We start from the raw sequence: 14,646 nt of genomic DNA, 5'->3' as shown, positions 1-14,646 counted from the left end.
CCTCTACTAGACTCAGAAAAATGAAACCATCATTACTGTAGGATAGGAAGTGTTCTGCAAAGTTCAATATTCAAAACTGTGGAGAGTCCCTTTAAGTTCCTTTACACAAAGTGGTCCATTTAAGAGCAAATTTCAAACAAATAGATCCTTTTGCAGTAACAGCATCTGTTATTCTGTCACACACACATAGGTATTCAAATTCTTTTTTTTTTTTAATTTTTTATTTATTTATGATAGTCACAGAGAGAGAGAGAGAGAGAGAGAGGCAGAGACATAGGCAGAGGGAGAAACAGGCTCCATGCACCAGGAGCCCGACGTGGGATTTGATCCCGGGTCTCCAGGATCGCGCCCTGGGCCAAAGGCAGGCGCCAAACCGCTGCGCCACCCAGGGATCCCCGGTATTCAAATTCTTTTTAAAACATTAGCACTTTTGGGATCCCTGGGTGGCACAGCGGTTTGGTGCCTGCCTTTGGCCCAGGGCGCGATCCTGGAGACCCGGGATCGAATCCCACGTCGGGCTCCCGGTGCATGGAGCCTGTTTCTCCCTCTGCCTATGTCTCTGCCTCTCTCTCCCTCTCTCTCTGTATGACTATCATAAAAGCTGGTTCGCCATTGTTCCCACAAATCTGTGACTGTTCCATGTCCTTTCACTAAATTCTTTATTGTTCACAAAACAAACAAACAAACAAAAAAACATTAGCACTTTTCAGAGTACTTTGCTGACATTGCAAAGATATACACTTCTTTAGAACTATTTGCTCTGGTTTTACATTATGGTATATTAGTTCTAGAGCTTCTGAAGTATGTTAAAGTGAAAGAATTTACTTTAAATTCTTTTCAGATGTTGACTTTTTCCTCTTTTGATCCAAATCCCATTAACTCTTTATTTTTTTCTAAGATTTTATTTATTTATTCATGAGAGACACAGAGAGATATAAGCAGTGGGAGAAGCAGGCTCCATGCAGGGAGCCAAACGTGGGACTCGTGGGACTCGGCTCCTCGGCTGGCGTGACCAGTAGGGGGACACAACACAGGTTGCCCAGTTAAATGTGACTTTCAGATAAAGGACAAATAAAATTTAAATTTTAATATATGCATGTCCCTCCCAGGGCAACATTTGGGACTTACTTACACTAAAATATTATCTGTAATTTATCTTAAAGTCACATTTAACTGGGCTTCCTGCTTTTTGTTTTGTTTTTCCAAATTTTGCAACCCTATTCATGCAAGCAGAGATGGAGTCACCTGCAAACCGGTCCAAGTCTAACACTTTGTCCCTGGGCTGGGTGCACATTGTGGGAGTACTCAGTCCCTGCCTTGAGAAGCCCACACTGAAAGGGAGGCTGACTGATCAACCCACTGTTAGGGTACAGCGCATCAGTGCACAGCGCAAGCGCAGCACCGACACCCAGGGGCACCTACCTTTGTCCAGTGCTATGGGACACTACTCGCAGCCAGTTAGTTCTTGATGGTCTTGATCCTGGGTCTCCAGGATCAGGCTCTGGGCTGAAGGTGGAGCCACCTGGGTGACCCCTCCATTAACTGTTTAAAGGTCCAGTTTAAATTTTACTTCTTCATGAAGCCTGACTTTTTCTTTTGACTCCTCTAACTTACTATCCATATCATGATTCTGAAACTTGGTAAGTACTATGTTACAATGTTATTTAAAATTTCATAATAATGTGTTCTTTCTTCAAACATGATTTTTTTTTTAAGAGTAGCAACTGTAAGTTTCTTTTCCATTGATTATACCACTCTCTCCACACAATAGGTAATCATTGAACTGCCATTAAATGAACAAATGGGTTTACCTTTAGGATTCTGGAGTTGATGCATCAGTATATGGAACTTATCTTGAGCACCTGGCAAGTCCATTTTATTAACTGCCAGGAGTGCAGGTTTTCTCTGAAGTTCCTCTTTGTACAACTCCAATTCCTTTAAATCAAAAAAGAAAAACCAAATAATTTTATTAAAATATCTATATAGATTACATATTTGGTAACATCTTTCTTGGTAGGACTGGGTAATCTAAAGCCCACTCCCATTTCTGAAATGCAAGAAATCTCAACAGCCACAAAATTAAGTGACAAAGAAAATTCATAAAATGCTTACTGGTTAGGTCAAGACCTTACTGGTTAGGTCTTAGCTATGACATCAATGCACAAGCAAAATAAACAAACAGAACTTCATTAAAATACAAAATTTTGTGCTTTAAAAAATATCATAGGGCAGCCCCGGTGGCCCAGCGTTTTAGCGCCACCTGCAGCCTGGGGTGTGATCCCGGAGACCAGGGATCAAGTCCCATGTGGGGCTCCTGCATGGAGCCTGCTTCTCCCTCTGCCTGTGTCTCTGCCTCTCTTTCTCTCTGTCTCTCTCATGAATAAATAAATAAAATCTTAAAAAAAAAAGTCATAAAGTGAAGACAGGGGCACCTGGATGGCTCAGTCAGTTAAGCATCTGCATTTGGCTCAGGTCATGATCTCAGGTTCCTGGGACTGAGTCCCCTCACCATCAGGCTCCCTGATTCTCCCAGGATCTGGGATCAAGCCCTGAGCCAAAGGTAGATACTCAACCACTATGCCACCCAGGCATCCCACAAGTAACCCATTTTTAAAAATGGGCAAAGAATCTGGTCATTTCTCTAAAGGCATTCAAGTGGCAATTAGCATATGAAAGAATGCTCAACATAGTTAGTCACTAGAGAAATGCAGGTCAAAGCCATAATAAAATACCACTTCATGCCTAGTAGGGTAACAAAAATAAAAAACACAGACAAGGGACACCTGGGTGGCTCAGCGGTTGAGCATCTGCCTTTGGCTCAGGACTTGATCCCAGAGCCCTGGGATCGAGTCCCGCATTGGGCTCCCTGCATGGAGCCTACTTCTCCCTCTGCCCTGTGTGTCTCTACTTATCTTTCCCTGTGTCTCTCACAAGTAAATAATAAAATCTTAAAAAAAAAAAAACAAAAAAAAACCACAAGACAAAATAACAAGTGTTGGCATTCATGTGGAAAAATTGGAACTTTCACATACATTGCTAGTGCAATTATAAAATAGTACAATGATGCTGCCACTCTGTAAAAACCTGGCAGTTCCTCAAAATGTTACATGTTGACTGTATTAGCTAGCAATTCTACTCTTAGGTCTACATGCCCAAGAGAAATGAAAACATGTTCATACAAAAAACTGTATTCAAATGCTCACAGGAGCATTATTCATAATGGACAGAAAGTGACAAGGATTTAAGATATACAAGTCCTGGAGGTAAGTGACATGATGCTGTGTTAGAGAGAAATCATAGGGCTGAGAATAGAAAGTAAGGCAGGAAGGGCAGAGATGGACTGTTAGGTAGGAGCCAACCCTTGCCAGACCTCAAAAACCATGTTCAGGGCAAGACTTTAACCTGACAACAGTGGAGGACCATTGAAGTGTTTTAAGCAGGGAACAAACATCTGCTTGGTTCTTTCATAAAGATCAATCTAGTTGCCACATTAAAAAAAATGGACTCAAGAATTGTATTATAATAGCATCGTGTGGTGACAGATGGTAGCTACACTTGTGGTAAGCATAGCATGATGTATAGTTGTTAAAGCACTGTGTTTACACACACTGTGTTTATATAATGTAACTTTATGTGTCAAGTCAATATCAATTTTAAAAAATGGACTGAAGTGAGACTGGAAGCAAGGAGACCACGTTGGAAGAGTTAAAGCATTCTAGTGAGAAGGGCTGATAATTTTAACGGTGTGGATGAAGACAAGTAGACGAGTTTCAGAAATTTAGGATATAAAACTGACAAGGCTTAATGCAGATGGTGAGAAAGAATAGAGACCAACATCCAGGCTTCTGATTCACATACCCAGTAAAGTTCTGGGGAGGATGAAGAGTTAAAAAGAAAAAATTCAGTTGTATACATATTAAATTGGAGAACCTAATGGGATTTCCAATGAAAGATATCCATTAGGCAGCTAGTCTAAAGCATAACCAAAAGATCTAGGTATCAGAAACAGATTTGGCAGTCATAAGTATATTAACTGTAACTGAATGCTAAATAAAAAGAATGAACAGGAAAGAGCATAAAAAATAGACTGAGAAAGAGTCTAAAAAGTAGGTATTAAAGTTCAAGCACAATAAAGTCTGAGAAGGATATAATAGGGATTTAGAATCAAGGAGCATTTTGGCGTGCCTGGGTGGCTAGGTCATGATCCTGGGGTTCTGAGATGGAGCCCCACGTTGGGCTCTCTGATGAGTGGAGAGTGTTTCTCCCTCTCCCTCTGCCTCTACCCTCTCTGGTGCTCTCACATTCTCGCTCACTCTCATTCTCTCAAATAAATAAATAAATAAAATCTTAAAAAAAAAAAAAAGAATCAAGGAAGATTTCATTGGTTGTAATAGTTTGAAGAGTGGTTTAAGAAGACTGGAGGAAACAAGGTTAGATAATTCTTTGACCTCAAAGCTTCAAAAAGTACAGGTGGAATATGTATCTATTCTAATTATCTGTAACTTAATACAGTTCCATATGGTTATATATTAGACCAAATACAGACATAATAAAACAGAAAACCTACTTTTATAAGTAGTATTATGGTTTCAAAGGCAGTTCTATACTGAGTTTGGGAAGAAAGTTGAAATCCAAAAATATCAACCTAAAAAAAGATGGAAAGAGTCTGTAACATATAAACAAGAGTTATAGATTTTTATGTTTTGAAATGTTTTATTCTCTCAAGCTAAAAGTAACTTCTCAATTTATATACAATTGGTGTTTAGTAATTCTAAATAAGTAAGAGAAACTGCAGTGTCAAGACAGCCATAATTATTCTGACAAAATCACAATCATTAATGAAATGAGAAACTAGTATAGATAAAACAATTTGTATATACTATATAGAAAATCTCATGTATAACTCTAGTACCATCAATGAAGTAGGAAAGAGATACTATAAAACATAGCAGTATGCTGACAATCTTAAGGAATTAAATCTTGACAAGTATGGCCACTTGTATCTGATACAGTAATGCCATTTCTACCCCCGCATTATAAACAGAGTTTACTTACTATATTTGACCCTCATTTAAACATTTAGGGAGTAACATATGATACTATCTTATCTTTAAACCTTATTATAAACAATTTCTAGGAAAACTAAACACATTGACATTCACACTCATTCAAACATTACATTGGTATGCATATGACTTACAACAAAAAGTAGTTGTCTAGTTCTTTCTATATGCTTGAGGAATTTGTGGCCCATTCCTTTGTTCATATGTGCTCCTTCTATTAAACCAGGAAGATCAGCTACTGATATCTAATACCAAGTTAAATGGTTTGATAAAAAGAAAAAAAAAATTACATCCCCAAATCTGCATATTTCAAATTCAGTTACTAATTTGTGATTACCACTACATTTTTATAAAGTCAAGATACCTTTATAACAAAAAAGTATTAAGAATCAAAATCCTTTGTTATCAAAAATTAAAGTCTCATTTTTACTTATTAATCTAACAAACTAAGAATTCTAGGGATTAGTTTAACATTTATTAATCATGCAAATTCTCTTCAGAATTCCATAAAATATATATATATTTTTAAATATATTATTCAAATATGAACCAGTCATAGAGTTTCAACTCTCAGAATTCTTAAAAGTATAGAAGGATATTAATTCAGCAGACATTGACTTAGTATAGTTCTGTAGTTTCAAATTTTAAATTTCATATATAATTGATTATGTGGCACCACTGTTCCTTTTCTATTCTACCAAGGGGACTATGGACCATTCTTGAAAAGTAAAGGATGTAATGTTCCTGTAACTCCTTTTTGAAGTGGTAAGTTATTAACCATTAGTCTGCATTTGTGGTTTTCAAACCTCATTGCATGTTATAAACACCCAGGTATCTTTTATAAAAATACCAGGCCCTACCCCCAGGGATCTGGTTTCAAATCTCTGGGGCCCAGGCTTCATTTACTTGTCGTTCTGAAGTCACCTGGTTAATTTTGATGTGCAGTAAGGGATGAGAAGCACTGCTTTTCACAGGATTTCAGAATTTTAACGGAAATTGTGGCTATGTGACTAAGCTGTCACACAGACAAAATATAATAGAGGACTCATGTTCTGAAGCATTTTTTTTTTCAGGTCTTGAAATTTTGTTTGCGTTCTCCACTGAGAATTTTGCTATGGAGAATTAAGTTTCCCTTAAAATTTACAATGTTCTCTTTTTCTCTACTGTTCTCTATATTAATATTATCCCATATTTATAATTTTATTTATTATTCTACATATTGGCTGGTTTTAAATATTTACTGTTATACGACTATTATAAAGGAATATAAATCCTTTATGTATTTTAATTATGTCAATGGATTGTATGAAACTACACTGATACATCATTGCCTATTCCATACTTTATATTAGGGTTCACTATTGGTATTGTACATTCTATGGCTTTGACAAATGAATGTCATGTACTCACCATTATAGTATCATACAGAATGGTTTCACTGCCCTAAAAATCCTCTGTACTCTTCTATTTATCCTTTCTTTCCCTTTAATCCTCGACAACCACTGATCTTTTTGCTATGACTATAATTTTGCCTTTTTCCAGAATGTCACATAGTTAGAACCATACTGTATGCAGCCTTTTCAGACTGGCTTCCTTCAGTTAGTGACATGTATTTAAGGCTCTTCCATGTCTTTTCAGATCTTCATAGCTCAATATTCCATAATTACCACAGTTTGTTTGTCCATCTACTGAAGGACATCTTGGTTGCTTCAAGTTTTGGCACTTATGAACAGGTTGCTACAAACATGCATGTGCAGGTTTTTGTCTGTATGTAAGTTTTTAATTCATTTGGGTCAATATCAAGGAGCATAACCACTGATCATACATTGCATATTTTTCAAAGTTTGTTACTTTGTTTTTTTATTTTTACTGTAATTATTAAAAGATCTATAGCAATTTCTTATCAAGGAAAAATAAATTTTAATAGCTAGACCAGAATCCCGTTCAATTAAAAAAAATTTTTTAGAAAGAGAAATTTGGAATAAATTCAATTCCATGAACTTTAGAAAATGTTTTCAGGAAACAAGAATCAATAATGAAATATGGCAGTAAAATATGGACTTGCAATGAGAGCAGAGATCAGAGATTGGATACTATGCTATAATGATAAACCAGACCTAAACTTTGGATGGACAAAAGTTATATTTTTATACAATATTTGACTATGATCATGCTCAGGAAAGTTGACTCGATCACAGTCTCATTTACGAAAAACAAAATCCTGCTACTTTCTTCCCCTAACACCACAAAAACAATCATGTATTACAAAGTCCAAGTACCAAAAGCAAGTACTTTCATTTATAACCAAGTGTCTCATTTAAAAAATACTCACCTGTTTGAAATCATTATACATTATCTTTCCAAGTTCAGGCTTTAATGTTGTAACTAAAAGAAAAAGGCCCAGTAAATTAAGGCTAGAATAAAGGCTGGTATTCTCAAAATTGACTTAGCATTATGTATAAAATGAATAATATTTCTTTTTTGTAAACAATTTAATTCAGATTTTGTTGGAATGGAAAATACAATTATAATCTGCATAGGCCTAGATCTAATCTAATCAGTGGACTTCAAAATTCTTTGGTTGTACTTTAAGGAGCATAATAAAGATGCTGGTGGGAAGAACAGAATTTTGGTTTCTATCACTGGGTCTGTGGGTAAAATCTCTAGTCATTTCTTATTCAGTTATCCTCAAGCCTCATAATTCTGTAGTAGCCTTCTTCATATGACTCTAAACTTTACTTCTTTCCTTCTCAAGAGTCCCTGTATTATAACAATAAATATTGGCAATGTCATTTATAAAAATTAGTCCAAAATTAACTCTCCTTCAACAGAGTTTAATTTTAGGATCCCTGGGTGGCGCAGCGGTTTGGCGCCTGCCTTTGGCCCGGGGCGCGATCCTGGAGACCTGTGATTGAATCCCACGTCGGGCTCCCTGCATGGAGCCTGCTTCTCTCTCTGCCTGTGTCTCTGCCTCTCTGTCTCTCTCTGTGTGACTATCATGAATAAATAAATAAAATCTTAAAAAAACAAAAACAAAAACAGAGTTTAATTATAAAATGGCTTTATTTTCCGGGTTAATGTATGTTTCTGGATCTTTTTGTTTAATGATGGCAGGGATTCTATCACATTAATTCATTACTTAGTCTAAGCATCCATTACATTTCATCTAGCTACTGCAATAGCCCAATAGCCTATTTTTCCCAGGCCCATTCATGTTTCATGCCAATCCATTTTCTATATTATATGCAGAAACATCTTTTTGAAAAGCAAATCTAATCATTTTATCCTTTGATTAAAAGGCTATCAGCGGCTCTTTAGATATAAAGAGCAAATAAAGCCTACCTGGTCTATATGATACAGTCTCTACTTAACATCTCCAGCCTTATCAATTCGCTCTTTACCTTTTTTTTTTTTAAGATTTTATTTATTCAAAAAAAAAAAGATTTTATTTATTCATGAGAGAAACAGAGAGGCAGAGACACAGGCAGAGGGAGAAGCAGGCTCCATGCAGGGAGCTTAATGTGGGACTCAATCCCGGAACTCCAGGATCACACCTTGAGCTAAAGGCAGATGCTTAACTGCTGAGCCACCCAGACATCCCAATTCCCTATTTACCTCACTACATGTTTTCTTGACACACAAATCTCCCTGCCACCACAGAGCTTTTGTGTACATGCTATTTTGTCTGACTATAGCACCATTCACATCCACTGTTATTAACTCGTATATTCTTCACACCTCAACTCTAGCATAACATTTCCCCCAAAAAACTTTAAAGCAGCCACCTACAGTCTTTCATAGAATCATATTACATTCCCTCATAGTCAGGTGTGATATACGTACCTTCCCCTACTAGTCTGTAAGCTCAGTAAGAGTCAGAACAGTATCTATTTACCAGTCTTTATAATTCCAGAACCCATTGTAGTTCACAGAAATAAATACTTGCTAAATGAATGAAAGAACAGTGCTTGATAAAAGGTAGGTGCTCATAAAATCGCATCTAAATCAAATAAATGATTATGCAAAGGAGAAATAAATGCAACAAAGCAAGTATCTAACAAGTACTAGAAACTCTGTTGAGGGCTATAGAGATTTCAAGGATTAATGGGAAATGCATGTATTCTATCAGCCAAGAGTTTTCTTCTTTTTTTTTTTTTTTAAGAGTTTTCAAACTAAGGCTACCTCAGAGTTTTCATTTTATTCATACTCAAAGAAAGATTAGACTTTAAAAATTTACCTCTGCACATTAAAATACACAACAAATTATACTTACATGCATAATCTGCAATTGCAGGTTTTGCATGAGAAATCTGACTTAGCAAAGAGGATTTTCCAGCATTTGGGAATCTGAAATGAAAAAATAAATATATTAAAACAAATATTAGTATTATTAATATTAGTATTGCTTATCTCTGAATTTCTAACATTTCGGGAAGCAGATTTCTTCAATATTTCTGAGAATAAAAGAATATAAATGAAATATCCTGAATGAAGTATACATATGAAAAAAGTAAAGATAAATTCATGCTGGACACTAAAGATGTCTCAGTATTGGAAGTAAATAATCCAATTATCTTTTAAAAACCTGTAACTCATAGAAAAACAAAAAGAAATAAAAATACCAACAATCCACTAATTCTCACAAAAAATGACAAAATATTGCTTACATTGCTTTGTAGATTTTTCTTTAATACATTTTATATGGACATTTCCAAATATATACAAAAGTAGAAAGAAGTAATGAATCTCATTTAGCAATCACCTAGCTTCAATAAGTAACACATTCCCAATACTTTTTTTAAAGTTGGTTTGAACAGGGACTCACATAAGATCCGTGTATTACAACTGGTTGATATATGCCTTAAATTTCTTTTGGTAAAGGCCCCCTCTTCCCCATATTGTTTCCTCTTTGCAATTCTAATTTATTTGGTTTGTTTTTTTTTTTTAATATTTATTTATTTGAGAGAGAGAGCATGTGTAAGCAGCAGAAGGGGTACAGGGAGAGAGAGAGAATCCTCAAGCAGACTCCCACTGAGTGTGGAACCCCACAATGGTCTTGATCCCAGGACCCTGAGATCATGACCTGAGCGGAAATTAAGAGTTGGCCTGCTTACCTGACTGGGCCACCCAGGTGCCCCTGCAGTTTTATTTTTAAGGAAACTGGGTCATTTGTCCTAGTGTTTCTTTCCCATAGTCTGAATTTTTTTGAAACACTCCCACGATGTCCTTTAGCATACTCCTTTGCCCTAGTTTTTCTATAAATTGCTAGTTTGATATAATGCCTTGATCAGGTTTAGTTTTGATTTTTTTTTTCCTGAAAGACTACTTCATAGTTGGTTGGCCTGCTTTTTAAACTGAGTATTAAAAGGTGAACACTTTTCAAGGGCACACTGTAATTTACTTAATTTCCTATTGTCAGGCATTTAGGTTATCTCCAATGCTTTACTATTATGAATGACATTGTAAAAAAACAAGTATACAGCAAGAAGGACATATACCAACATTAAAAGTCACCCCTAAGTGGTGGAATTAATAGATAACTTTTTTCTTTCAGCCAATTACCTTTCATTTCATAATATCTATATTATTTCTTTTAAAACCTTAAACACTACAGTTATTATCATTGAACTTTTTTAAGACTTATTTATTTGAGAGAGAAAGAAAGAACACATGAGTGGGGGTGGGGGGCAGAGGAAGAAGCAAACTGAGCAGGGAGTCGGAGGCAGGGCTCAGTCCCAGGACCCTGGGATCATGACCTGAGCTGAAGGCAGACACTTAACCTACTGAGCCACCCAGGCACCCCTATCCTTGAACTTTTACATACATCTTTAATCTCTTTCTTGAGAGACATTTCTTGATGAGAAAATACTGATTTACAATATAATTAAAACATATGCCTGTTATAATAAAGGCTTTGATTTTATTGCTAAATTTGCCTCAGGAAAGGCCTACCATATAAAAGAAAGTACTAGGAATGGGAGGCACTTAAGAGATGATTTCCTCAATTCCATTAAGATATTTTCATTAAATTTATCAAAAAAATATTTATTAAGGATTAACTCACACCAGGCAATATACTATGATCAGAGATATGGCAATCAGTGAAACAACTGTGATCCCTGCTTTTATAGTTTTCATTCAAATTGGAAAAAGCTCTTCTTATAAAACACACCAAAACTTTCACTTGGAATAATGGCGTAATATTTTGGAAATATCCATCTGAAATTCTATAAAAATTTATAACCTTTTAGTAGAGCTTTTTTAACATTAAAAATAAATCTAATTAAAATATCTCATTAAATACATTTTCCTTGGGATGCCTGGGTGGCTCAGCGGTTGACCATCAGCCTTCTGTTCAGGGCATGATCTTGGTCTGGGGATCGAGTCCCGTATCAGGCTTCCTGCAAGGAGCCCGCTTCTCCCTCTGCCTATGTCTCTGCCTCTCTCTCTGTGTCTCTCATGAATAAATAAAATCTTAAATATATATGTATATGTATATGTATCTATGTATGTCTTCCTATGATGAATTTAAAATAAAATTAGGTGAGGTTTTTTTAATGACTCATTTTCCTATGGAAATACAGTACTGTCTGATATCTTACTATACCCAGGCCCTTGTAACTTTTTGAAATGCAAATTGCAATAATTTTTATTTATGATTATCCCTAACTAGACTTGCTTATTTCTTTCCATTATCTTCATATTTTCATAATAGTATTAAACACAGAAAAATATCAGCCAGCAACTATTTCCAAAGAGATCAAAATATGAGAAGAAATAGGATGCTAACGGTTGAAGAAATGATAATTGAGATTTTACCTGAAAAGTACTTAATAAAAATTTTAGAGACTGAAATCCAACTGATGTAGGAATGAGTTAGGGGCAGACAGGGCTAGTCAGGGAAAGATAAGAGAAAGGCCCCAGAATCAGGCTCCTACCCATCCCAAGAAAACAGAGGTAAGACAGTAAAAACAGAAAAAAATAAACCTGGCTCCCTAGTTCCAAAATGTTAGGGAGTATTCCCCTTTAATAGCTACTAGGCTCACAGAAACCCCAGATGTAGAGAATTATGGAGGAGACATTAACCAGAGAGAAGGAACACCTTGTTTGTGCTCATGATATTTACAAAGAAACATCTTGTTTGATAAGGGAAGGGAGAAGAAATGTGTGGGAAATATTAGAAAGGGAGACTAGAACATAAAGACTCCTAACTCTGGGAAACGAACTAGGGGTGGTGGAAAGGGAGGAGGGCGGGGGGTGGGGGTAAATGGGTGACGGGCACTGACGGGGGGCACTTGACAGGATGAGCACTGGGTGTTATTCTGTATGTTGGCAAATTGAACATCAATAAAAAATAAATTTATTATTAAAAAAAAAAAGAAACATCATGTTACAAGTCCACCATGTTTGTTCTAAATATCCACCCTGATATTGACAGGAAATTTACCAAGTCCCCTCCCCCCCCCAGTTCCCTATAAAAGATAGACTATAAAAGCCCTCAGGGGCAACCCTGTCAGAACCCCTCTGGCTTTTGAGAGCTTTCTCTGTATCTCTGCTTAATAAACCTCTATCACTTTGCTATGTTACAGTCTGCGAGATTGATTTTTCGACTCCAGGAGACAAGAACAAAGCTCTCCCATATCACAACCTATGCAAAGATCAGATTTGAGAAGAGCAGTACAAATAAATATGTATATAGGACACCTTTCTTCTAAGATGCAGTTCATTCCTGAAACCAGCAAACAGGTATCTGCTTACGCTGGTACTCACAGTAATAACTTTTTAAGAATAGTTGCCCAATTTAAAAACACTAAAATACATGTTAAGCATTGTACTTAACAAACTCGATGCTTTAAAAAAAACCCTCGATGCTTCAATTATTGACTGTAATAGCAAAACCACTTCTGAAAAGCTTAGTACTATATGTACTCTCCAATACATTGACAATGTAGTGATGATGATGATGGTAACAGCTACCATTCATTCATTGAACATTCATAAATCCAAGGAATGTATTGTAAATGTGTTTTCTTACATTTTACCATCTCCAGCCACTACTAAAAATGAGAAAACAAAGGCTTAGAGACATTCTACAACTTATTTAAGACATTCCAGGTGGCCTTCAGAGGATATGAAACTCTAACCCAAATAGTCACTCACTTGAGTTCCCCATCCTCATCCCACCTTTATTACTTAGTCTTGTGAGGCTCTTTAGTCTGTAAAAGTGTTTACAGAATCTGAAACACATTTTCGTAACAAATGAGACTGCGAATGGCTAGATTCTCAGTCTTGTTCATAAAAACCTACTAAACCCACATTGTGAAAAATATGTGTTACAGAAACTATGCCTCATAACTATACGGAAAAAACTAAATGCAAATGGCAAACCTGAACACCAGGATCACATCTTTCTGTATTATAACTTTAGCAAGAATGGGACCTTTATGAATTCTAGGGCACTGCTGTTAAGACTTAGTAGCTAGACAGGCATGGCAAGAGGTGACGGATTCAGACTGATGACTCTGGTAAAGAAAGCAGTGAGATGCCTAGAGAAGATGAATTAGAAGCTATGTGAGGTGAAGAGTGGAACTGAAAGTTTGAAATAGAACCAGCAAAAAAGCAGTGTTCCCTACCTTTTTCTTAGGTGTTCTGACTACTGTGTAATGCTGAAGTGGGGCCAGGCAGACAGGGAGAGAAGAAATGCAAAGCTGAAGCCTTCCCTTCCTTTACCTATTTTCTATTTTGCTCTCTATCTCCCTCAGTCAGGTGCCAGCACTGCAAACTCTACAGCTAAACAACACTGTTCTATGATTTTTTTTTTTTTTTTTTTTTTTTTTTTTTTTATGATAGTCACAGAGAGAGAGAGAGAAGCAAAGACACAGGCAGAGGGAAAAGCAGGCTCCATGCACCGGGAGCCCGACGTGGGATTCGATCCCGGGTCTCCAGGATCACGCCCTGGGCCAAAGGCAGGTGCTAAACCGCTGCGCCACCCAGGGATACCAACACTGTTCTATGAAACAACGGAAGCCTGTAAAAGAGGATAACATTGTGGGGTCTGCAGTACTGAGAATGGACCTAAGCAGATCATGAAGGACAAGGAAACAGTCATATCGAGATCCAACTTGGTGCTCCAACAGTGTCTAAGTCTGATGGTTGAGACTATCTGTATTGGCCATTAGCCATCTGATCAACAAGATAGCAATACCTCTATTAATTAAGACTTGTAAGAATATTTCATTTTTTCTCTTTTTACTTCCTTCCATACACTTCATAAAATGTGGTTTGGATTTTAAATTTTATTTTTAAATATCTGGTAACATTCTTTTTACCTTCTTATACTACTGCATTTGATTGATTTTTCTTTCTTGATTCATTGTCTATCATTCCCACTAGCCTACTCAATTGCCATTATCTTCCTTTTACAAATAAATATTAACTGTGAAACTCTATGTTTGCAATATTAAAATAACTGTATTTAGCAGCATTCTCAATACAAACAATGCACAAATTCCATAAATTTATTCCATAAATAATACTGGTCCCAAATTACCATTTACATTTATCTCCTACTCATGAACTATCT

At 36.3% G+C, this 14,646-nt stretch overlaps 1 protein-coding gene across 3 annotated transcripts in view; it reads right to left on the bottom strand.

Moving 5' to 3' along the window:
• Positions 1-14,646, bottom strand: part of GTPBP10 (GTP binding protein 10) — a 29,077-nt gene that overhangs the window by 3,409 nt on the left and 11,022 nt on the right. Inside the window, exons 5-9 of one of the 3 annotated variants that reach the window (XM_025471434.3) lie at positions 9,337-9,410; positions 7,396-7,448; positions 5,201-5,308; positions 4,568-4,645; positions 1,812-1,935 (exon numbers count right to left, since the gene is read on the bottom strand). In XM_025471434.3, the coding sequence (XP_025327219.1) occupies positions 1,812-1,935; positions 4,568-4,645; positions 5,201-5,308; positions 7,396-7,448; positions 9,337-9,410 (437 nt within the window). The remainder of the gene's footprint in view (positions 1-1,811; positions 1,936-4,567; positions 4,646-5,200; positions 5,309-7,395; positions 7,449-9,336; positions 9,411-14,646) is intronic. The other 2 variants (XM_025471435.3, XM_049093539.1) reach the window with 2 other exon arrangements.

Source organism: Canis lupus, chromosome 14, assembly GCF_003254725.2.
Source record: "Canis lupus dingo isolate Sandy chromosome 14, ASM325472v2, whole genome shotgun sequence".
Taxonomy (NCBI): domain Eukaryota; kingdom Metazoa; phylum Chordata; class Mammalia; order Carnivora; family Canidae; genus Canis; species Canis lupus.
The sequence above is the reverse complement of the archived record's forward strand: the minus strand, read 5'-3'. Positions and strand labels throughout refer to the sequence as shown.